This window comes from Castor canadensis, chromosome 6 (genome assembly GCF_047511655.1).
Source record: "Castor canadensis chromosome 6, mCasCan1.hap1v2, whole genome shotgun sequence".
NCBI classification, from domain to species: Eukaryota; Metazoa; Chordata; class Mammalia; order Rodentia; family Castoridae; genus Castor; species Castor canadensis.
Window position 1 is genome coordinate 155,959,300 of NC_133391.1, and position 25,198 is coordinate 155,984,497.

The 25,198-nt window shown below is 34.0% G+C and overlaps 1 protein-coding gene across 3 annotated transcripts in view; it reads left to right on the plus strand.

The window, feature by feature from the left end:
- Nucleotides 1–25,198, plus strand: part of LOC109680165 (cadherin-10) — a 188,840-nt gene that overhangs the window by 44,527 nt on the left and 119,115 nt on the right. For all 3 annotated transcript variants that reach the window (XM_074077691.1, XM_074077690.1, XM_020155112.2), the window contains one exon: nucleotides 20,301–20,656. In XM_074077691.1, the coding sequence (XP_073933792.1) occupies nucleotides 20,426–20,656 (231 nt within the window). In that variant the 5' untranslated portion in view covers nucleotides 20,301–20,425. The remainder of the gene's footprint in view (nucleotides 1–20,300; nucleotides 20,657–25,198) is intronic.

The following is a 25,198-nucleotide window of genomic DNA, read 5'->3' on the forward strand; positions in this document are numbered from 1 at the left end:
TACCAGGAAATATTTATTGATGTTATTAAGAAGATTTCACTGGAAATAAATTAAGTCAATATACAATCTCTGTATTCAGGGACCATAATTCCATTTGGTAGAGCTGTTTAACATTGACATTCAAAGGAAACCTCATGTTTTATTCATGTGTTTTTGAAATAGGGGCCAAACACTCATATTTATAATATAAAAAATATCCTACATTAATATTTAAATAGCTATCTCTAAATTTAATCAAATACAATTAGCATAATGGAAGCAAAAATACAGATGATCCTAGTCAGTACAATTTTTAAATGGACTCTCAAACTACTGTTTATTGGAATTAAGATTTTAAAATTCAATTTATATTTAAGAATCTATTTTACATAGATTCTATAATCCAACACATGTTTCTTTAAGATTCTTTGCCTACTTTCCCTAGCTATGTGATTAGGAAAGTACTTCACAGGATTTTAAGAATTTATTTAGCTTTTCTGAAAGCACCTTCCTTAATGATTGATGTGTAATAATTGCCCATACATGAAAGTTTATTTTCTGCCTTGAAAGTTGATCCTTCATACAAGGATCAACTAGGTAAAAGTCTCCAGTGTATATATAATAATACCAAACATTTCTGGGCTCAGGTCTCCCTTATAATATACTGCTGAGTGGCTTTTACTGGGGTCCCTTCCTTGATTTTTTGCTTTTGTGCCTTTCCTTGCATTACAGTACTTACCAGATTTTAAACTTGAAGTCTGGGAAAGGTAGGGGAAGAACTGTATAGACATCAGATAGGCCATGACCAGCAAGACCAATAATTCTGATGAATACTTGCCCATTGAGGCAAAGGAGACTGGCAAGAGAATTAGGAAACTGTCAGACATTGTGAAGATGATTCGTGCCAGGCAGGAAAAGGTATGTGGAAGAAGAGATCTTAGAGGGAAGAGTAGAAATCAAAACATTGGCAGGAAACTAACATAGCCTCGCAATGATAGCATCTGGTCTTTGAATTCCTATGGTTCTCTACTGCACAGTAGCTTGTCCCTTTACACACTTGTACTGTAATTATTATTTCAGGGTAATCATTTCAGTAGATAAGCCCAGATGGTCTCTGATGTAATATGTCAGGCTTAATATTTTCTAGAAGTGTCCTGTCTTTGTGTCCCTACCAATTTTTCTTCCAGTTAATGAGTTACTTCCTCAACACACCTTATAATATGTGGTTATTTTGATGCCCTCCAACACTCAACCATTCCTAGCTACCATGAAGTCTATACATAACATTTCATTCTCACCCCTCAGCTAAGCCTTAGGAATACAGACTATATGCACAGATGAGGAATGAAGATCAAGTTCCCCTCTAGCTGTTACGGGAATCTCAAACAGAGACATGGACACCAAGACTTTTCAGGAAACAATATTTATTAGTGTGTTGACAGAGGCTCAGTGGATTCACATCCAAAAGCTGAGCCCAAAGAAGAAAGGTGTCTTGCCTTATATACCCTTGCAAGCAGGTTACAGAAGCTAAAAAGCAAGGTTTAACCCATATATAGTTAATGTATGGCTACTTTACCCCCAGTGCTATGTGACCTTCTTCATGTTTAGATTCTTTAAGTTTTATCTCCCTGCTATGCAATCTGCTCACCCCTGCTACATTATCAGAACTTGTTTGTTTCTTTTTTTGGCCCTCTTCCCTGCTACATTGCCAGACCCTCATCAATCATTTGCATTTTGTTTCTTTTCCTGAAGCCAATCCTGAGCACTTATAGTGTTTTCTTCTAGTGAATAAGGAGGGAATTCCTCTGTGGTTTATTCTAAGTTCTCTCCATATTGAAGGTCTTAGTAAAACTTTAAAATATCAATAGTTACTGACTCTTAAGGCATTTATTCAACAGATACGTTGAAAGATGTACAATTTGAAATTTAGGACCATGTTATCACAGCTTCATTGTGTCCACACTGTAGGGCCCTCACACCCAGTGTCAAACCCGCACCCTGCCAAAAAATTATGTAAGGTTACTTGGAATATAGCCACACAATATGTATTATGGGAAAGTTTTCAATGCACAAATTTTAAGAACTTCATAAATGTATGCCAGGAGCCATGGCTCAGGAGACAGAGATTAGGAGTGCTGTGGTATGAGGTCAATCTGGGCCAAATTTTAGTGGGACCCCATCATAACCAGTAAAGTGGGCCTGGTTTGCTCATGCCTGTCATCCTAGTCACTTGGGAGGCATAAATAGTAGAATCATGGTCCAGATTGACCTAGGAAAAATAAGACCATTGTCAAAAAAAAAATAACTAAAGCAAAAGGATGAGTGGCTCCTGTTGTACAGCACCTGCTTTTTCACAAAGATCACAAGTAAGATAGGGGTGTCCCAGAGAATGAAAAATCTATCCTGACATTCATTTGGAAACACAAAAGACCATGAACAGCAATGCTGGAGGTATCACAATACCCAACTTCAAACTATACTACAGAGCCATAGCAATAAAAACAGAATGGTACTGAAACAAAAACAGACATGAAGATCAGTGGAACAGAATAGAGGATTCAGACATGAATCCATGCAGCTATACTCACCTTATTTTTGACAAAGGCTCCAAAACCATACCATGGTGAAAAGACAGCCTCTTCAACAAATGTTGCTGGGAAAAGTGATTATCATCTCCCTGTAGAAAACTGGAACTAGATCCATGCCTGTGACCATGTACTAGTATCAAATCAAAGTGGATTAAGGACCTTAATATCAGACCCAAAACCTTGCAATTAGTACATGAAATGTCAGGGAATACTCTGGAAGCAACAGGTATAGGCAAGGACTTTCTCAGTAGAACTCCACCAGCCCAGCAACTAAGAGAAAGGATGGACAAATGGGACTACATGAAATTAAAAAGCTTCTGTACAACAAAAGAAATGATCTCTAAATTGAAGAGGCTACCAACAGAGTGGGAGAAAATATTTCCTAGCTATATCAGACAACTTCTGATAAGCAGAATATACAGGGAGCTCAAAAACTAAACTTCCCCAAGATTAATGAACCAATAAAGACATGAACAACTGAACTAAACAATTTTTTCAAAGGAAGAAGTCCAAATGGCCAAAAAAAAACATATGGAAAAAATGCTCACCATCCCTCCATAAGGAAAATGCAAATAAAAAACACACTAAGATTCCGTCTCACTCCTTTTAGAAAAACTAGCATCAGGAATGTCACCAACAACAAATGTTGGTGAGGATGCAGGGAAAAAGGATACACTTATACAATGCAGGTGGGACTATAAGCTAGTATAAGCACTTTGGATAGCAATGTGGAGGCTTTTTAAAAAGCTAAACATAGATCTGCTACATGATCCAGCAATCCCACTCTTAGTGATATACCTGAAGGAATGCTACTCAGGTTATTATGACGGCACTTGCACACCCATGTTTATTGCAGCACTATTCACAATAATCAAGCTATGGAAACAGCCAAGATTGCCCACTACTGATGAATAGATTAATAAAATGTGGTATTTATGCACAGTGGAATTTCACTCAGCCACAAAGAAGAATAAAATTTTGTCATTCACAAGTAAATGGATGGAACTGGAAAACATCATCTTAAGAGAAGTTAGCCAGAAAGCCAAAAATCACAAGTTCTCCCTCGTATGTGGATTATAGACCTAAAACAAATGCAGTAATATTATTGGATATGGGTCACATACTAAGGAGAGAACGGGCACAAGAAGGATAAGGAAAGGGAAAGAAACCTAAAACTTGAATGTGGTTGATGTGCTTCCTGTTGAGGAGCGAATGTAGTAATCTTAAAATGGCAGAGGCCACTATGGGAAGGGTACTAGGAAGTAGAGAAGAGGTCTGGCAGAGATGAACCAATGTGGGTTGCAATACACAAGTGCATGGAAGCAATGTTAGGAATCTCTCTGTATAGCTATTTTTACCTCAAACTAGAAAAAAATGCTATGTCTTTCTTACTATCTTTCATGTTTTCTCTTCAACAAAATCAGAGAACAAGAGGGAAGAACAGGTTCTGCCAGAAAGGGTGGGATGGGGGAGGGAGAGGTGGCCCAAACAATGTCTACACATGTAAGTAAATGTAAAAATGATAAAATAAAGAAAAAAAGATAAGGGTGTCCATTCTTTCTGCTCTTGTTCTATATAGTACTAGAAGTTTTAGCAAGAATAATTAAGAGAAAGATACAGAAGACATACAAATAGTAAAGGAGAGGGTCAAATTATAATATGAAATGATTGCATATAGTATAATTCTGTATATAGAAAAACCTAAAAGTCCTAGCAGAATACTGTTAGAGTTGATAAACAAATCCAGAAAAATAGCAGAATACAAAAATCAACATAAAAAGTACTTTTCTATATGCCAATAGCAAATTTTTTGAGAAACAATCATGAAAACAATTCCATTCACAGTAGACACACACACACACAAATCCAGTACCTAGGAATTAACTTAACTGAGGAATTGAAAGACTTCTACAATTAAGATTACAAACACTGAAGAAAGAAAATGAAGAAGACACTAACAGTTGGAAAGACTGCCCACATTCACAAATTAGAAGAATTGACATATATAAAATGCCCATCACTATTCTAAATAATCTATAGATTCAACATAATTCCAACCCACATACCAATAACATTCTCCATAGAATTAGAAAAAACAATTGTAAATTTCATGTATATGCGTGCAATGTCCCAAATAGCCAAAGCACTTTTCAGCACAACCACAAAACTGGAAGCCTCCAAGAGAGCAATGTAAAACAAAACAATAGTATGGTGCTTGCATAAAAACAAACATGTAGACCAGCTGAACTGAATAGAGAATCTGGAAATAAATCCACCCATTCACAGTCAATTAATTCTTGACAAACGAACTAAGAATGTACATTGGAGAAAAGGCTCTCTCTTCAATAAATATTCCATGGTAAACTGGATATCCATATGCAGAAATTTGAAACTCGACCCTTATCTCTCCCCCCCGTACAAACTACAGAAGCCACTGTGAAAAGCACTATGGTGGTACCTTACAAGAATAAAATTACAACTACTATAAGCTCCAGTTGTTCCTCTCCTGGGTGTATATCCAAAGGAAATGAAGTCAGCACATACGAAAAATACCTTCAAGTTCGTATTTATTGCAGTAGCACACAGCATTGGCTCAAGTAGATATGGAATTGGCCAAGGTGAATGTCAATAAGTGAATGGTTAAATAAATTATGGTATGCATATACAACAGAATTATATTCATCCATGAATAAGAAGGAAACCCTATTGTTTGTAGCAAAATAATGGAGTTTAAGAACTTCATACTAAGCAAAATATGAAGTCCAGACCCAGAAGGAAAGTATCACATGCTGTCATATTTAGTAACTAAAAAATGACAAATCCTTCGTTTTGTAGGATGCCAGGGTAGGGAATAAGAACGATGTGGGCCAGGCTAGGAGAAGGATGGACATCTTCAATTTATGATGTTTGCATGTATGGGTGTATGACTGAATAGTTACTTTGCACAATTAATATATGCCACAAATGATAATTTGAAAACAATAGCTGCTTGTTCATATTTTATTTCAAATATTTCTCATTTTCTACTGCTGAATTTAAGGATTATTTAAGAGTGCTGCTGTACCACTATGTCTTCATTATACAGCACAATAACTAGTTCATTTGTAGTATTAAATTGTTATCGAATTAATTAATGATATGACAAATCATTTATAGTTTTTTCCCTCAACTGTTGAGACTATAAATTTTACTTCTACTTTGTATTTTGAACTTTTTTTTTGCAGGATCAAACCAAGGACTTTTCTCACGCTAGATAAGCATACGAACACTGAGCTATCCTCTAGCACTGTTTTGAAATATTTTGTTAAACATTCCTAACATAAGTTAATCAAGACACTGAGAGACAGAACAAACTGTGTTCACAGAGTACAAGAAATCATGGAAGACAACACAGTGTGCTAACAGAACCTGTCTTTGTCCTACATTATTTTTCATTACCACTGATTTAAATTTGAGTAATTCTGTTAGCAATCTGTTCTCTGTCATAAGAATATGGTCAAACTAGTATATAAATATAAAACATTATCCAGCATACACTTTAGGGTCTTTTCTCCTACTCATATTTTTTGTCAAAGGTATTTCATTGTCCAACTGTGAGGATTGAAATGTTTTGATAGCACAAAAATACCCAGATTGATGTAATTGTATTGAAAAAATAGAATAGCTGCTTTAAAATATGAAATGATCATGGCCAGGCCTGGTGGCTCATGCCTATAATCCCAACTATTCCCAAGATGGAATTTGGGAGAATATCTGTGATGGCTACATGAGGCAAAAATTTACTAAGACCCCTTTCTCAACCAGTAGCTGGGTGTGGTGGTGTGCATCTCCTGCTGTGTGGGTGTCTATAGGAGGATGGCTACCTGAGGCCTCCCCTGGGCAAAACTACCAGAGTTTATCTGAAACATCATTAAAGCAAAAAAGGGCTGGGGGCCTAGCTCAAGTAGCTGAGTACCTCCCCTAGTGGGTGCAAGGCCCTAAGTTCAAACCCCAGTACCTCAAATAAATAAACATTAAACATAAGATTATCTTTATAACAATAGTGAGTTAAAACCTTTTTATCACCAGATAAACTTTAATATTTAGGTCAAGGTAGGAAAAAATATTTAAAGTATTAATATAACACTTATGAAAAACATAGTCTTTGATTTTTCTTCAATATGTGCAAATTTTTCATTGGTGTGATCACAGATGTAAAAACCTTCCTTGCTCTGTGAATGATACATAATTCAGCTTCTTTTGAGAAATCATTAATTTGGCCTTTTCAGAGGTACCTTTAAAAGGTCCCTCTGATGACCATCATTAGACAATTGAATGTAAAGTATCATATACGGAATTCTAGCTCCTATCACTTAAATTTCTTTAAGGTTTACAAAGGATTGTTAGTAAACTCAGCCTACAAGTCATAAAAATATTATTTCCTCTTCATAATTTATGATAGAAATTTGTATGTGAATAAAGTAGGAACAATAGAAGCCTGATGTTATCTTTCATGACTTTCTTATAAATAATGCAACCCTGTCAGGTTCATTTTTCTAGTTGGCTTTCTTAAAGTGTGCCTTTTCCTATTTTTGTTCTGTTCCATCAGATACTTGTAAGTCTAAATCCCTTTGTGAGTAACTCTCCCACCCTTGCATCTATCTCCAAGGGAAAATGTGATCTTCCTTCAGTCATCTAATTAGGAGTAGAAGTCTCTCTGCTGCAGGCATCGACATCAACACAAGTCTGATGAGCCTGTGCGCTGACATCAATGAACACTTTGCTAAATTACACCCTCCCCTAAGCTGGCAGAGACTTTCACAGCCCTAGTATCTTCTGCACAATTGCATTGACTCAGTGTTTGCTAAAGCTCAAATTGTCCAGGCCCAGCAGAGAGTATGAAGTTCTGATGTGGTTATGGAAATTTTATTTTTAAACAAAATATTTGCCATGCTGTTAGGTGTTAGGTTTAGTCTGTTGTTTCGACAAGTGATAACTAATTAGAATAAAAGAATAGCAAGAAACAAGGCAGCAAAGCATGGCATACAATTTAAGGCATCTTTGGGAGAGAGGGGGCCAGAACACCAACATCTCAGAGTAATGTAAGGAAACCATTAATCAAAATAAAACTTTGACTCATTTGAGGATACTGCATGATTAGACTTATAATTAATCTTTAGAAGGTTTTCTTTCCTGTATAATTTATAAAATTACATACTCTTAAAAGTTTTAAATGAAGTATTTAACATTTGATAAAGGAAATACAGTGAACATAAATACCATTTTAGAAAAATTTCATTCGTGCCTTTACAGGATAGCCGCCCTAACAGACGGGAGATGGGTTCTTAGAGTTTAGGTCTCTACTTCCCTGATGACTGCAGATCTTCAGCATCATTTCATAGGCCTTCTGATCATTTATGCAGAGGTAATATTTACATACAGTGAAATTCATCCTTTCTACATAAATTCCTATGAGTTTTAACAAAGGCCTACAGTTTTATGACTACAACTATGGTCAGTGTATAGAATACTTCTATGTTACCCCAAATTCCCTCATCTCATTTTGATGTGACTAGCTAGACATTGGCAATCTCTGATCTGTCCTGTACCTCTGCAGTTTTGCTTTTTCAAGAATATCCTGCAAATGGAATTATACACTATATATAATTTTGGGTCTGGCTTCTTTCTTTTAGCAAAATGCATTTGAGATTCATCCATGTTGCATGTGTGAGTAACTCATTCCATTTATTGTGGTATGGCTTGTTTAATCCATTCACCTATTTGATAATATTTTGGTTAGTCACAGTTTTAGATGATTAAGAATACCTCAGATACATGCCATTTGTGTAAACAACTAAAAAAGTTTCCTAACCGAAAATCTAGCTTGAGAATTTTATTCCAAATGGTTAGTTCATGTGTGACTTTTTAAAATATTGCACATTTGTTTTCTAAAGTAGGTGTCTTATTTCACAATATATATTATAGTTGTTCTAACTATTCAGCATTCTTGCCAATACTTAATGTATTTTCTGACTTACAGGGTTATTCAGTTTGGTGCAGTGGTATGCATTGTGGTTTTTATTTTTAAGATATTATTATATAACAGTGAGTGGTGTTGAATCTCTGCTGTCCTAGTTATCCTGTTCAACATGTATAGGTTTCATTACTTTTTTCCCTTACCTGTGTGGTTTTTAGGAGTATGAGTTTAAAGCTGGGTGGTAGTGGTGAGATATGATACCTATACCCTGTTCTTCATCATATAGTGGGAAACATATAGTTTCTCTTCATTAACCATGCTAGTTGTATAATTTTATATGTGTTCTGTATAAGACTATGAAACCTTAATTTCATTTCTAGTTTGTCCAGAATTTTTACCATAAAGTTACATTGAATTTGTCACTTATTTCTTCTTCATCTATTGAAATGATCGTAGGTGTTTAGAATCCATTGATAACACAATTACAATGATTGGGTTTTGAATGCTGACTTAAGTTTATGCTAAGATAAAGCCATTGATATACAATGCTCTACATATTGCTAGGTTCTACTTGATACAATTTTGGTGAGGGTTGGTGTATCTGTCTTCACAAAGTTTGTTGTTCATCAATTTCATGCACAACCCATAATGACATACTATTTCTTCAGTGTCAGAATAATGATATCCTCATTGGGAAGTGTTTTCTGCTCAATATATGTATTTGTAGGTATATAATTTATACACTCATGCATTGCTTGCTTATGTTAGAATCCAAAGACAAAATGTGCAAGATGAATTGATTGATCACAACTAAAGCTTAAGATGGCAAAAATAGACACTAGCTACACAGAGCCCTGTAACTCCTTATTTTACAGTGTTCTCTGTCCATCTCCATACACCACAGGTGTGTACTTCCTCATTGGTAGTTGCCTTATCCCTCTTTATTAAAAAATTAAAACATTCTGTATTTTAGACTTTCATAATCAGATAAAACTCCTATAATACAAGATCAGATTTGAGACTGATCCACATATCATAGTTGAAAAATTGAATATACATATTTACAAAATAAATCTGAGAGAACTAGTAAAAAAATGTAGAAGACCCCATTATGGAAAATTAGGCTGTAATTATATTTTCATTTTCACTATTTATTATCATTCCATGCAAATTTATGGGAAAAATAATGTAAGGAAAGTTGGTTTAAACAAACTCTGAAGTTTTTTCTATATCTTCCTCCTACCTCTTTACCTTCAGATATCTTTTTCCATCTCTTCCTATGTTATGGTAGAAGGCAGGAGAATAAATTAAAATGACCTCAAATGGAAATATTTCTTTTGATTAACTCAGTCTTTTACGTGATGCACACAAGCAGTACGATGATACTTTTCTCCAAGTAAATAGGTAAAAAGGTAAATAGGTAAAAAGTGAAGGTATAAGTATCGCCACGCAAAATTTCACAAGTCAACATTTCAACATAGAGGAGTGTATTTACAAAAGGCGCGCCAACTACCCGAGAGAGGAAGTACTGAGCAGTGCTCTGCTTGAAATGGTAATTTGCAATTAAGTGAATGAAGGGCACTTTATAGATTGTGTCTTAATGGTCCAGAATTTAGATGTATTATTGTGTTTTTGGCACTGTTCTTAGCGTTCTATATTCCTACTGACATGAGGAATCTCTTTGGGTCCCATAGTAGTTGTGACTGGATATAGGTCAAGTATGTAATTGGTGCATGGGCTAAAGCTTAATGTCTTTTAGTGGATAAAAGCACACAAATTCACTTCCATTGAGAAATGGAGTTTTTGTTGTAGTGATTAGTTTTGTATTACACTGGATTCAGACACCAAATGATACAATGAACCACAAGTATAAGTTCTGATATTTTCTGTGGTTTATAACTATTTAAAATTAATGATTTCCTTATTGATGTTTGTGCTACAAAAAAAAAAAGAAGAAAAGAGAAAAGAAAGAAAAGCTAGGCATACTTGTATTAAACCCAAAGATTGTTAAGCTGGGAAGCTGTGTGGTTCTAAAACTCTTCAAATGACAGACTGCAAGTTGTGCTTTATATGGAATTCATGGAAAAGGAGCTAGGAAGTAGTAATGATAGAGTCTGGATCAGAGTGTTAATTTAATGAGGTCGGGAGGAAGAAACCACTCAATGCATCCATACTTCTAGAGGAAATTTTGAAAATCACTTTTTATTTAGTAGGTTACAAACTTGACTCAAACTTTCCTTTTACTCACACAAATCTTAAAATCATTAGCTATTGATTTTTTGTTCTCAAGGGACTTGAATAGAAAATTTATCCTTAAAATTTTGGATGTCAATGATATATTTCAAATCAAAAGCAACATGTGGAAATTAGGTATTCAAACACCTTACTATGTGCATCCTGATTCTTCATGGTGCTTTTCACATGCTTCACACTACATCGCAAATCTCTCACTCCCAACTGTTCCATATTTGGGTTCAGCCAATCAGAAGTTAACTGACATTTCTCCTAAACAAAATCATTAAAGTATAACTTTCATTCACAACAACATCTATTCATTAATAATTTTTATGGGACATTTCATGAGAGTGCAAGAGGAACTTCGTAACCCAAGTTATATTTCTGGCTATAACACTAACTATTTGTGATCAAACACAACACATAGCATTACTCTTGAAACCTTCTGTAGCTGTCAGATTAACCCACAGGAGAAAAGTCACTTCTGTTTGTTTTGAAGCTGAATTCAAAATTACATGGTCATGTTTGCTTCTAAGATAAGGATAGACTTCCTGCTGAGGCCTCACAATACTTTTAAGGAGCCCATTAAATGTTTTAATTTTTTGAAGTCAAAGAGAAAAACTGAACTTTTAAATGAAAGAAAGGCTTTCATATATATTATTGATATATGTCTTTCAATGAATGCAGTTGTGAAATATATTTCTTTTCTTTATCAAAGGAGAAGCTCGTGAAGACAAACTATCTAGGCTTCAGAAGAATCATAACACAATCATGGCTAACATAGAAAAAGATTGTGACTAAAAGTTTATCTGATTTAGACTCTACAGTATAACAGATAAATCTAAGTTACATTTGAGCTTAATCATCATAGAAAAATGAAGCTATTTACATTATAAAATATACATTCTGCTTCTTCCTCTCTGAGCTCTGCATCCTCTATTTGTTACAATTTCCATACTCATGACTCATTTTTCCAGTGCGTGAAACACAATTCCACTTCACCATGGTGCCACAACTGAGTTTAACTCTTGTACTTTCTGGGAAACATGCACACATGTGTACATATAGCAGACACACACACACACACACACACACACACAAAGAGTCTGTGTACTCTTTCCTTTATATCAGCTAGGGCATGATTGCGCCAAAAAGATTCTTTAAATGACTCATGATTTGATTAGGACTCTTTTCAAACATTCCTATTGCTGTGGCTTAGATGGTTACGACCATTTCACTTTCGTACTATTTGACAGCTTCCATATAGCAAGCTTGCTGGGACAGAAATAGTGCTCCACAACATTGCCGAGAAAGTAATTATGATTCTCCACAGCACCATCTATGGAACAGAAATGCTAAACACATTCCACTGAGATGCAAAACAACAAAAATATAAATAATGACTTGTTTAATAACTGGTTCCTTGAGGTTCTCATTATAGTATAAACTTAATATTATGCCAAGTGTTTATGTAACAAACACATCCTGGAGTCTAGCGCCTATACTTAAGCATTGATACTTTTAAGAATAAAAATGGATAAATAAAATAAATGTTAAAAATAAAGAAATAAATCTTGCATTTTTGTTCATTTGAAAACCATGTTAAAAGTACAATTCATCATTGAACCAAACATTATAATAAATAGAAAATACATTACAAACTACACTCAGTCTGCCATTAAGAATTTTAAATTCAACTAACATAATGTTCCAGTGCCATGATACAGCTATTAGTGGAAGATTTTTTCCCCCTATGGAGTGAACTTCCATATAGAGATGAGATAGACTACAAGTGGTAGTTTAATATTGGGCAAATACTGAAGCACAATTAGAGTTAAAAAAATGAGTGCTGATACATTTTTTTACTTTTTTTTTTTTTTGGTGGTATTGGGTTTGAACTCAAGGTCTCATTCTTGCTAGGCAGGCTCTCTATCTCTTGAGTCACTCTGTCAGCCCTTTTTTATATTTTTGAGATAGGGTTTCATGAACTGTTTTCTGGGGCTGACTTCAAACTGCAATCCTCCTGATCTCTGCCTCTGAGTAGCTAGGATTACCAGCACCTAGGTTTCTGCTTCTTTGAATTAACCAAATACATGCCACAAAGATCTGTCTTATGATTAGTGCTTATCCTCCTGTAGATGACTGTATATTTTTAACTTGAGGGCAGTTTTAAGGAACATTTGTACATCTACATATGACTGTGTCTTTGATTTTCATGAATATATTTACACAGTAGAATACACTAAGATATATTCACACTAAGGTGTATAATGTCTTTGTTTACACACTATTCATTAGTACATCCATAGAGGGTCAAATGATGCATTCTTTGATGGATTCTTTCTTTTCAGCATGGTCATCTTTTCCTTGAGGTTCTAATAATAATGTATTAAATAATAAATAACCCATTTTAAATGCAAATTATAAATAAAAATCCCCAATTCTCTCTTTTCCCCTTCACTTATTGTTTTACAGAATCAGTTCAAGTCCTGGATCAAAGAAAATTGGGTACACAGATGGCTTTTATCTGAACATCTTTACGTTATGCTGAGAGCATTCTTGCTACCAATTTCCACATAATGACATAAATCCCAACTACAGTAAAATGAGACTTCAGGAAGCACCAGGTGTAATGTCACAGCTGTATTGGCACTGCTGACTTGGTCATGGATAAGATTACCTCTGGGACTGTCACAGTTGCTGCTCAGTTTGAAAGGTTGTGGAGAGAGTAGCAAGAACTCCTGGATGCTGTTCTTTAGTCTATTAGCAGGAATCTTAGAGATAGTGGTCACACCAAGATAGGTGCCTCGTTCACCAATGGTTCTCTCTACCCTTGCTATATGCTTTATACACTCTGTGCTTCAAATCTACGTGGATTATATCTGGCTTTGCAAATTATCCTGTGAAGACATTAGCACAGAGTATAGCTGGAGAAGTGTATTACCAGTTTATGTGCAAGTCACATTCCTGGAGAATAAAACTCATTTCAGACAGTTTTGCTTGAAGGGTAAATTTAATCTGAGAAGAATAGCAAGGACCAGAGCCTTTTCGAATTCTCTCTGCATTGGTAATGATTCTAGCCATGTGTTTTAACTTATCTGAGACTACCAAACATTTGTGTTGCAGATTTGACTCAACAAAGATGTAAAGATTATATGACTAACGTCTTATGTGAGTTCTGCCATCTTAAACATACAAATAGGAATAGGCACAAAAATGATATATGGCCTTTGACATGTTTCTTTTCTTTTGTTTTGTTTTTTAGGGAAAGAAATCAAGTTTCTTCTCATTGAATTATTTTAGAGGGAATAGCAATATTCAGTCCAATTAAAAATATTTATTGAATACTTTGTGTGAATCCTTATATTAGTAACTTTGCATGCAAAATATAAGACCTTGCTTTAAATTTACTGTCTAAACAGAAATTCATATTCAGAGTACTTGAAATAGAGTGATAAATATTCAATGTAGAATTATATATTTTCTAAGACATTAGAGCACAGTAGGTAATGTGCAATGAACTCTTGGGAAATGTGATCAATGATTTGTCCTCATTTTATCTGAGTCCTGAGTGTAACACTTTGATTCATTTATCTCACAAAGTTCTTCATACTAGATGCATGAAATGGCATTAGCTGAACAAAAAGGAAGTATTTAATACGCACTGACTCATTTTGATTATATAAACACACCTGAAAAAATTTCCTTTGTTTCTCAATATTTAAATTTCAGTAGATTCCATTTATCGCATGAAATTCTAAAAGGATTTAAACTTCTCACCCATACAGGCTTTAGTTTGATCTCATTAACCTTTAACATATTCTCTTACTGTAAATGGTGAATTTTTTTAAGTCAGTACATTAGATCCTAATAAACATAATCAATTGAATGAAAAAATGACTAATTCTTTTCATTAGCCAAGGCTGGATTATAGTGACCAGCTGTGAAGTGTGGAGATTTAATTAGTAATTGATATTCACCAAAATCTTATATTATATTTGTAATCTGCTTTTCTTGGTTGCTATTCATAGAATCAAATTCACAGGCTTTAGAAGGAGTATTGTTTGTGATCAGTATTTCAGAAGAATAATGAAAACTCTTCGATTACAAAACTGAAATAAAATCAGTGAGACAAATGCTTTTAAAATGCACTTATAAAGGAAAACCTAGTTTATATCGTGACCAGAGGAAAAATTGCTTTAATGTGTGCTGACTTGAGTTGAACCATGTTTTTTGTTTTTTAAAAATCCAGAAAAAACTTGGAACATTTAGAAATAATTTTCTTACCTTCTAACAGCTGTCATCTTAGATTTTGCTTTCTAGTCATTTGTAGTGAAGCAATAAATACAAAAAATGCCATAAATATAGTCTGATAGTGACTTTAGGTTTGAGGGCGGCCTACACTCTTGCTATTCAAAGCTTGAGGTCCAGCTGCACTGGAGTTACATAGGAGTTTGTTAAAAATAAGAGTACTGAAGCCTTCCCAAGATGTGCTGAATAAGCGCTTAAACAGTTAAGCAAGAGACGCAGAAATTGTGAATATACATTGTCATTTGAGAGGCATGGATCTAAAGGAATAATGGTAGTACAGAGTGTTAAAGAATTCTTAAACTGCATGTTATATGATAAATTATTTTTGAGATTAAAATAAGTAACTGCAGTCAAATGATTAAATTTAATTTATTTAAAAAATTATTAGATTATTGTACTGGGGTTGCACTGTGACATTTAAATAAGTTCTTACAATATATCACAACTGAATTATCCTATCATTCTCCTTTATTCCCCCCATCCCCATTCCTGGAATAGTTTCAATAGGTCTCATTTCTCCATTTTCATACACGTGTACAAAGTATTTGTACCATATTCACCCTCCTATACCCTTTCTTTTTATCCTCCCCACCCCCCAACTGGTAACAATTCCCCAGACAGGACCTGTTTTCCTGTTTTACCTTCCCGTTCTGTTTTTGAAAAAAAGGCATTTTTGTTTGTTAAATAGTTATATAGGGAGTTTCCTTGTGACTTTTCCAGGTATATATGTATTATAACTCAAGTTGGTTCATGCCCTCTATTTTTCTCCTTTCTAGCTTATTCCTCTTCTTATGGTGATTTCAACAGGCTTAAAAATTCTATATTCATTTTTGTATAGAAAGTACATCACTCATATTCACCTGCTTAACTTCCTGTCTGTCTCTTGGTAGTGACCTTCCCTTAGCATGACCAATTTTTTATAATATTGTCTATCCTTGTATTGATGAGGTTAAATTTATTAACCAAAAATTGTATTTTAGAATTTCATTAATTTTAAAATATTTTTCATTGATCTCAATCTACTGTTCTCTTTTTAATTATAACACTGCTTATAATTTTATGTACTTATTTATTTAATGGGACCAGGGTTTGAACTCAGTCCTTCGTGCTTGCAAAACAGGTGTTCTACTGCATGATCCATACCTCAGATCAAACTGTTTATAATTTTAAATAAGCACAATAGCTCTCTTATAAAATATTTTTATATTCTGAAATTTAGGTATAGGATTTTTTAATCATAAATAGTCAAACCTATTCATAAAGACTTTTTAAAAACATATCAATTACTTAATTCAAGAAACATTTGTCTGGCATGGATTGTAATCCTGCTATGTTGAAGCAAAGGTAGGAGGATTTATTTTTGTTTGAGGTCAATCCTGGCAAAGCAAAAGTTAAGACTATCTCAAAAAAAAAAAAAAAGAAAAGAAAAAAGAGAGAGGGATTGAATTCAAATATGATATATTTCATACATTATAAGAAATTGTGAATGCCACAATGTACCTCCACCTGGCACAATAATTAAAATGTATATGATATGTACAGTCTCATTTGCATATATATAATAAAACACATATCACCTTAGGAAAGAAGGATCTGCACATGGTGAAGCAGGCCTGAACCCCAGCTAAGTGGAAGGTTCAGGGAGGAGAACTATAGTCTGACATGGTCTGAGGCCAGCCCTGGGCAAAAGTGAGTCCCTTTATGAAAACGCACTAAAGCAAAAAGGTGACTCCAGTGTAGAGTGCTTTCCTAGCACGTGCAAGACCTTGGCTTCAAATGGCAGCACTGCTCATGTTTGCTTGTCCACCTCTATACACCTAATGAGATATGCCTATTCACTAGTGAGGGAAATTTACAGGGTGTCATCAGCTGGACAGTATTCAGATTTATACATAGGGGGAACAGTTTGTAGGCATAAGAAGTTACATATTAGAGTTGAAAAAACAATGAGAATGTGAAATAAGTTCAAAAAATTTTTTGCTTCTAAATGCTGTGATAAAATATGAATTTTGGATGTCATCTTCTCAGTGGTAGACCTGTTCAAAACTTGTAATTGATTTTAGTCTTGGTGATGTGGGTTTTGAAGAATTGATTTACTTCACACCCTGTAGGATATATTTTAAATACGAAGATTGAGATTGAGAAAACTTGTTAGTAGATATTGTAAAGTAGATTTTGTACATTTTTTATCATGAAATGACAATCATTTAAAATCTGTAGCACATTGAAAGAAGAGAAAGAATGCAGCTGAGAGCTGTGAAGAAAACCCCAAGCAATAGTACATATTGACTGACCATGTCAAAGTTCAACTTGGTTTAGTGGAACTCTCAAAGGTGTTCTATAATTTGAGTCAGGCTACTGTTTAAGTTTTAGCTTTTTGTTAGTACTGTGGCTGAACTCAGACTCTCCCATTTGCTGGTCAGGCACTCTACAACAACTTAAGCCACAACCATTTGAACCATAACCCCTAAGCCCTTTTTTGCCAGTTATTGTTTTCAACCTGGGAGGGTTTCATTGAACCTGATCCTCCTACCTATGCCTCTGACATAGCTGGGATCCAAGAATGCACCACTATGCCTGCCTTATTGATTCAGATGGGATCTTGCTAAATTTTCCCCAGACTGGCCTTGAATCGTGACCTCTATCTCCTGAGTACCTGAAAAACAGGTGTGAGTCACTGGGCCTGGGCAGCAATTGTCATTGTTTGAAATGGTTCTGTCAAATAGTCTTTATTTTATACTTAAAATAAAGTTTTTATTTATAATTAAAATATATTTAACTATATTTTGTGCTATGTTACTATTAAATCATATATTTACTAATGATTCTTCAGGAATTTTATTACTAAGCAAATGAAAATACAATAAGGCAAACAAAATTGCATGGAGCTCCAGTTACAAGTTTTAGAGATATAATGTCTACTTTCTCCTTCACCAAATATTGGTGCTTTGACTTTTAACATTATTGATAAGCTTATTGGTAAACTGAAGTGATTACAAATAGAGAGTATAATTTCTAGCCATCTTAAAATGAAAAAAGAAAAAGATGTGCTGAGAATGACTGTTGCTTCAATAAATATTAACACTTGTAGGAAAGAGCAGAAAACCAGTTACACATACTCTCCTTGCCCTTAGGAATATGGTAGGGTTCTGGAGGAAACCATCTAGCACATTCTATTGTAGATACAGACAAACACCATTTTGGTAAATGTTCCATTACTTACAATGCTATCGGTTTGAGTGTCAGTGAAGTCGGCACTTTGGGATAGAAGACTATTTTATGCATCAGGTAACTTCTAAACTCCAATTAGAGTATTAGATGACATATTTTAATAGAGTTTAGATCTATCATATTATATGACTTCATGTGCTACAGAACTCTTCACTATCAATACACTCAAGGGAAATATTGCTTCATCATTAATGTTATTTCTAAAGCACATTTTCATTAACCCTTCAATCTTTTTAATAACAAGACAAAAAAGTAAACAGACTGCTGACACCACATTGTAGATGAAAGCATAAGTGTAAATGCAAGAGTACTTAGAATGTGATCTCATGTAAGAGAAGTGGAACTCAATCCTTTTGGTCTCCAAGCCACTTTATAACATATAGTTATAAACATATAGCTATAGTAGACATTATATCTCTAAAACTTGTAAGTAACTGGAGCTCCATGCAATTTTGTTTGCCTTATTGTATTTTCATTTGCTTAATAATAAAATTCCTGAAGAATCATTAGTAAATATATGATTTAATAGTAACATAGCACAAAATATAGTTAAATATATTTTAATTATAAATAATTCCTTGAAAACAAATACACACCTATTAGAAAATTTCAAGAAACCATACAAAATTTTAAAATAGAAATAATGTTCTAAAAGTAAAATAAGTGAATTTATTATTTAAAATATGCATTTCCATGCATAAATATGGGAGCATGACAGCATAGAATAGGTAGTGATTATCAGATGTTTACATTAATGTACAAATTACAGATTCATTCAAAGCATTTGTTGAGCATTGAGGATGAGAAGATTCTGTTCTAGACACTGTGAGTACAACAGTAAAGAAGAAAAGGAAAATCGCGTTCCTCTAAAAAATTGTAGCATGGTGACAGAATATATACATGGCAAATAAATAAAACATGTTGTATATTGGGATATATATATATGAAATGTCAGGGGAGATTCAAAGCAAGGCCTGGAATAAGCAGGGGACTTGTCTTCAGGAAGTGTTCCAGACAGAACAAGCAGAAAGTCCATCTTAAACGAAGGAGTAGATAAAGAGTGAGGCCAATTTGAAGTGAGATGGGCCCTGTGGCTGGAGAGGTCAGTTTAGGAGGGTGCTCTGGGGGACTGAAGTGAAACAGGTGAAACAGGTCAAAGAGGTGAAGGTAATCATGACATCTAGTACAGTATTCTTCAATAGACTTGGGATTTCACTCAAGTATGATAAGAAGCTGGTGAAGTGATCTGTGCAGATAAGTGATGTGATCTAACTTATATTTTAATGAGATTATGCTGGAGGTTTTGTTGAGAAAATACTGTTGGGTTGGAGTTGTGTACCTATGGCCATCAATCTGGGGCATCGTGGAGCAAAAGACCAAGATGAAAGCAATGGGGTTGACCAGACTGTGAATATGATTTAATTCACTGTAGTAGTGACTTTTTTTTTCTGCTTTTGGAAACCATTGGTTTTCTATAGAAGGCCTTCTTGATATTTATTTTGTTCTGGCTTTGCCTTTTCATTTACCTCTGAATTGGACTACATTTGAAGAAACTGTGCCACTGTTTACTAACCATTTGAATATCATTGCATTTCACAAGCAATATGTTATTCCTGTAGTTTATTTAAATTGTTCTTTTGTTTGAAAGGCTTTACCTTATGTCCAATTACTCTTGAAAAGTTGATATGCAAAATGACATTTTTCTCTGCTCTATATAGGAACTATAATTACTGAAAACTGTTGAAATGCCAAAAGAAAAAAGAAAGCATAAACATGACCCTTCTTAACAGTTTGTTTGAAAGAAATTCTTCACAATTATCTTTTCTTAGTTGTAGACATTTTACTAAGTAATCTCCCAAACTAGCCATAATTTGTGAAAAAGAGAGAAAGCAAACATTTGATTTCTATTATTAATATACCATTGTCATTTTGAATTGCAAGTGAATAGAAACAGTCATAATGTTTCAACTGACTATTTTTATTTATTTGTTTGTTTGAAGCTTTTGGAAACATGCACAAAACATTGATGAAATGTTGGAAGCCAGTTGAAATACAGTGAACTCTAATCCAGTAAAACAGGACTGCTTTCTTTTCTTCCACATTGGGATTTGTCAAGAAGTGAACTATGACAATATATCAGTTTTTGAGACTGTTTCTACTCTGGGTGTGCCTGCCACATTCATATTCTCCAGAGATAATGTTCAGAAGGACTCCGGTGCCTCAGCAAAGGATTTTAGGTACACGAGTACCAAGGAGTGATAGCAAAATCCTGCATCGTCAGAAACGTGGTTGGATGTGGAATCAATTTTTCTTGCTGGAGGAATATACAGGATCTGATTATCAATACGTAGGCAAGGTAAGGCCATACTGAAATGGCACATATTTACATTCTTACTTTATATGGCTTTCTAAGGAATATGGATGGTCTTCAGGATGGCATTCTTATAAATTTGATTCTCAAAATGCTTTTATTTATATCATAAATATTCTAATTTGAAAAACTATGAATGGACATAAAATAGTAAATGTAGAAATTCATTTGGTTAGAATTAATTCTGCCCAATAACTTACGGACTATGAAGCTACTAAAACTACAGCTTTGGAATTTATACTGCATGTTAGTATGGTCATTTAAATTATTAAATATATATGACCATGTATGCTATTGTCATTATTTTCAGTGAGAAGAGAAAAAAATATATATATGATGTTTAATCTCCTATAGAATGAGAAAGCAAATATCATTAAAAATATGTCCTAAGGGTAAAACTTATTTGTAAACAAACATATTCCAGCTGCTTGTATTCTTTTCTTGAGTCAAAACATGGTTGCACTGTATAAAGGAACAACATATAAGAAGACTAGCAGGTAAAAATAATTCACTTATTGGAATATGAAGTATGAGGCGGACAGAAAAAACTCTTCTATTAAAAGTGTGCTAAGTTTTCATTTTCTAAGATGAAAATATTTTTGAGGGAATACATTTTCATTGATTTTGAAATAATTTTGTATGTCTTATTCCAATTATTTCACTCCTTTGTAAATATTTGGTAACACAGGAAAGATGCCATAATGGTAAATTTTATGTAGAGTAGAAGAAAAAGGAAAAGAAACAGTTATCTGAGCAATCGTAGCAGAAAGCAAGAAGGCACAGACTTTTCATTAGTCTCATTGATTGAATGCAGGAGAACAGTGTGTCAAGGAAAATTTTATGATTGTAGCAATAGTATAATAATAAAAAGTATAATAATAGAAATCTGGGCCATAGAAACTATAAATTGTTTTGTGTAGATTTCCCTAGACATAAAATTTATTTGTCTTTTTTCATCTATTTCCCTTTATCTAGTCCTTAACAAGGATGTAATAAGTGTTGGTAAGTTGAGTTAACATTACATCATACACTTTCTTCTGATAGGATACTATTTCTTTTCCTTTTGTTTTTTACCTCTCCCACAGAATATCAATACCTCCAAACCAAGCACTATGCTTCTTATCTGTTTGTCTATAGCTGTTACAATTCAATAACTATTTAGCTGATTGAACTACCTTTAGTCACAGTGAATTGAATTCTCTCAGCCATCTGGTTCCATTTGGCTATTTGACTATGTAGACTGCTCTGGAATTATAAATCATTTTGGACAATTAAAGTTAGTAACTACTTACGGTATATTTATATATACAGTATATATATATATATATATATATATGTATATACGCATACATATATATATATATATATATATATATATATATATATTCATATGGAGGCCAAGTTTATTCTCCTTCTTGTATGTAAAAGCAAATAAGAAACCTTTTGAATGTGAGTTTTACGGACTGTTCATTCCCACACGGTACATGCTGAGCCACCAGATCAAAAGACATTTAGTATGTTGTAACTCTCAAAGTGTCCAATGACCAAGTGTCTATTGTATTAATTCCATTGTAGAGCTTCTGGGGTTTGTTCATGTCATGATTTATGAAATATGTACTTGAATATTTTTGTCTATAGTATAGTATTGCATTTATTATTTATTATTTATATTGCCCTTATTATACAATTTAAATTCTTATTTTCAGTATGAATATACACATTTGTATATGCCAAGAGACAAAATTAAACATGCAGTATTTTAATAAGTATGCATTTTAATAAATATTAGTTGAAACTAAGATATAGTTTCTTTATAAAATATAAAGCCCCTAAAATCCCCTGAGTATTCTAACATTATTTGTAATGAATTGGTTACATAGTCATCTTTTCTTTCAGACATTTCTTCTCCACTTTTTACTTATTATAAGATTGTCAAATGATATTGATGCCACGTGTTTCACACCTCTACGTTGATTCAGATGTAGGTGTAATATATGCTGTAGTTACTAGCATATGGGAAGATGTGGACAGACATCCCCCTGTAGTGGGAATGTTTAGGGAGCTCAGAATAAAAGGCAACAGAATGAATTACAATCCAGTGAACAATGGGAGGTACACTAGAGTAGAAAATACGTGTATGGTGAGGCAGAAAAAAAAAATTAGCCAAAAAAAATCTAGAAATAATGGCTGCATATAATTTCTTATATTAAAAACATTATACTTATAAGGTCAAAGTTGAGGACAGTTTTCAATTGGCTACAGAAAGCCTATGGTTGTAACATTGTATTTGCCACTATTTCTCTTTCAGTAATTAACTACTGTCTCCTGGCCTTATTTTATCATCTATCCAATTAAAGTAGATTATGTCAGTGAATATAGACATATATCTACTCTTTAATTACCCTATTTATATTATTAATGTAAAGTGTATTTTTAAACCCATTGATAAAAGAACAGAAGAAATAAATAGAGGATGGGAAAGAATGAGAGAGAGATCAATGGGTAAATTGTACATGCCATGAAATGAAGGCAACATAGGAATTGAAAACATTTCTCTGCTCAGCTTCCAGTGATCAAAAAGGATGTTACTCTAAGTCATTCAAATAAATTATAATCCCAAATACATCCAGGAAAACTGTTTCTTGCCATTCTATCTCAATTCTATACCTTGGTACTTTATTTGCTTACAGACCCTGAATGACAGATCAGCAAAACATATCCTACAGTAGTTAATGACTGTAAGTAGTATTTTTCTAACTGATGACATTTTTCTGTGCCTGGAGACATTTTTGGTTCTTTTACAATTTGGTGTGCATGGAGGCTGTGTTCCTTCCATCTGGTAAATACTGGCCAGGAATTCTTCTGAGCATTCCATGAAGCACACATGGACACACATGAGCTTTTCCGTTGTCAATGTCAATAGTACTAAGATTGAGAAAGCCTTTCCCAGAGTTTTTAACCCATTCCTAAACAGAGTAATCATAATTTTACTTCTTCCTGAGTTCTTGCATCTGAAACTTCTCTCAAATGTAATTATGTTTCTTTCCTTCAGAGTGGTCATTAGTGTATGCTTTCCCAGCTTAGGCTTCTATCAAGACCTATTAAAAAGAGGTTTTCTTTCTTTTTCTTTATTTTGTTTTCTTTTCTCCTTTTATTTTATCATTTTTACATTTAATTACATGTGTATACATTGTTTGTGTTACCTTCTCCCTCCCCACCCCTGCAGGCCGAACCCGTTCCACCCTCTTGTTCTCCGATTTTGTTGAAGAGAAAGCCTAAGAGATAAGAGAGACATACTGTTTTTGTTAGTTTGGGATAACAATAGCTATACAGAAAGATTCCTAGTGTTGCTTCCAAACTTGTGTATTACAACCCACATTGGTTCCAGACCTCTTCACTATTTGCTGGTCTCCTTCGCATAGTGGCCACCACCAATTTAAAATGACTTTATTCACTCCTCAACAGAGAGCACATCAACCACATTTAAGTTTTAGGTTTCCTTTCCTTTCCTTATTTCTCCCATGTGTATTCTCCCCTTAGTGTGTGACCTATGTCCAAGAGATACTACTAAAAGGAGGCTTTCTTAAGGGTATCATTGGCTCAGCCTTGCAGTAATCTTTCTCTGTAAACTTGTGGTCTCCAAACACCACTATGAACTTAATCATTGAATGTTTCAATAAATACCTATCTAGAGGACCTTGTAGGTACCACTTGACATTAAGCATACAGTGGTGAAAATAATATTTGTATGTTCACAAACCGCCTGACTTTGAATGATGGAGAAAATAGTGAATAAAGGTAATAGGAAGTTATGAGGTTGTTTTTTTTCTCAGACACAGCCAAGACCCACAAAGCTAGGAACAGAATAGGTAACAAATATTGTTATGTTCCATTTCTACAGTAATTGAAAATAAAGTGAAAATTAAAAGCTTTAGAATACGTTTTACATGAATTAACGTTACTAATTAAATGTTAAGACTAAACAAAGAACGTGCTTTCATTTTTTTCCTTGTCTGTTTATTTTTGGAAGTGTTTTTTTCTATGGGAAATCCCTGATAACAAATGATCTCTAAGATTTTCTACAGAAAGGACCTCCCAGTTTTTAAGGGCACTCTGAAGGACTAACTCAAATTCAAATACTCATAAAGCTCAGAGATACCAACTGTGCCCACTACATCACACTGTGTATCTTTTGGTCCTAATTATATGGACACAAGTTCAACATGGCTACAGCTGTGAACAGCATGGTTGGAACTGAGACAGAGAGAAGAGACTGTCCTATTTTTCATCATTGCAATTTTCCTAGAGTGAAACAGATCTAAAATGAGCTCCTGGACAAACATTATATTATGCCAGAGCTCAGAGAGTGGAAAATACTTCCTTGGACATTTGAGTTACTGAAATAAGACTATTTGGGGGAATTAATAATCTCTGGGTGACTTTTGGTTCCATATGACTGAAAAGACCTATGCAAAAAAACAAAAAATTAATTTGCTCAGAAAATATAGACCTTTGCTGGTAAGACAG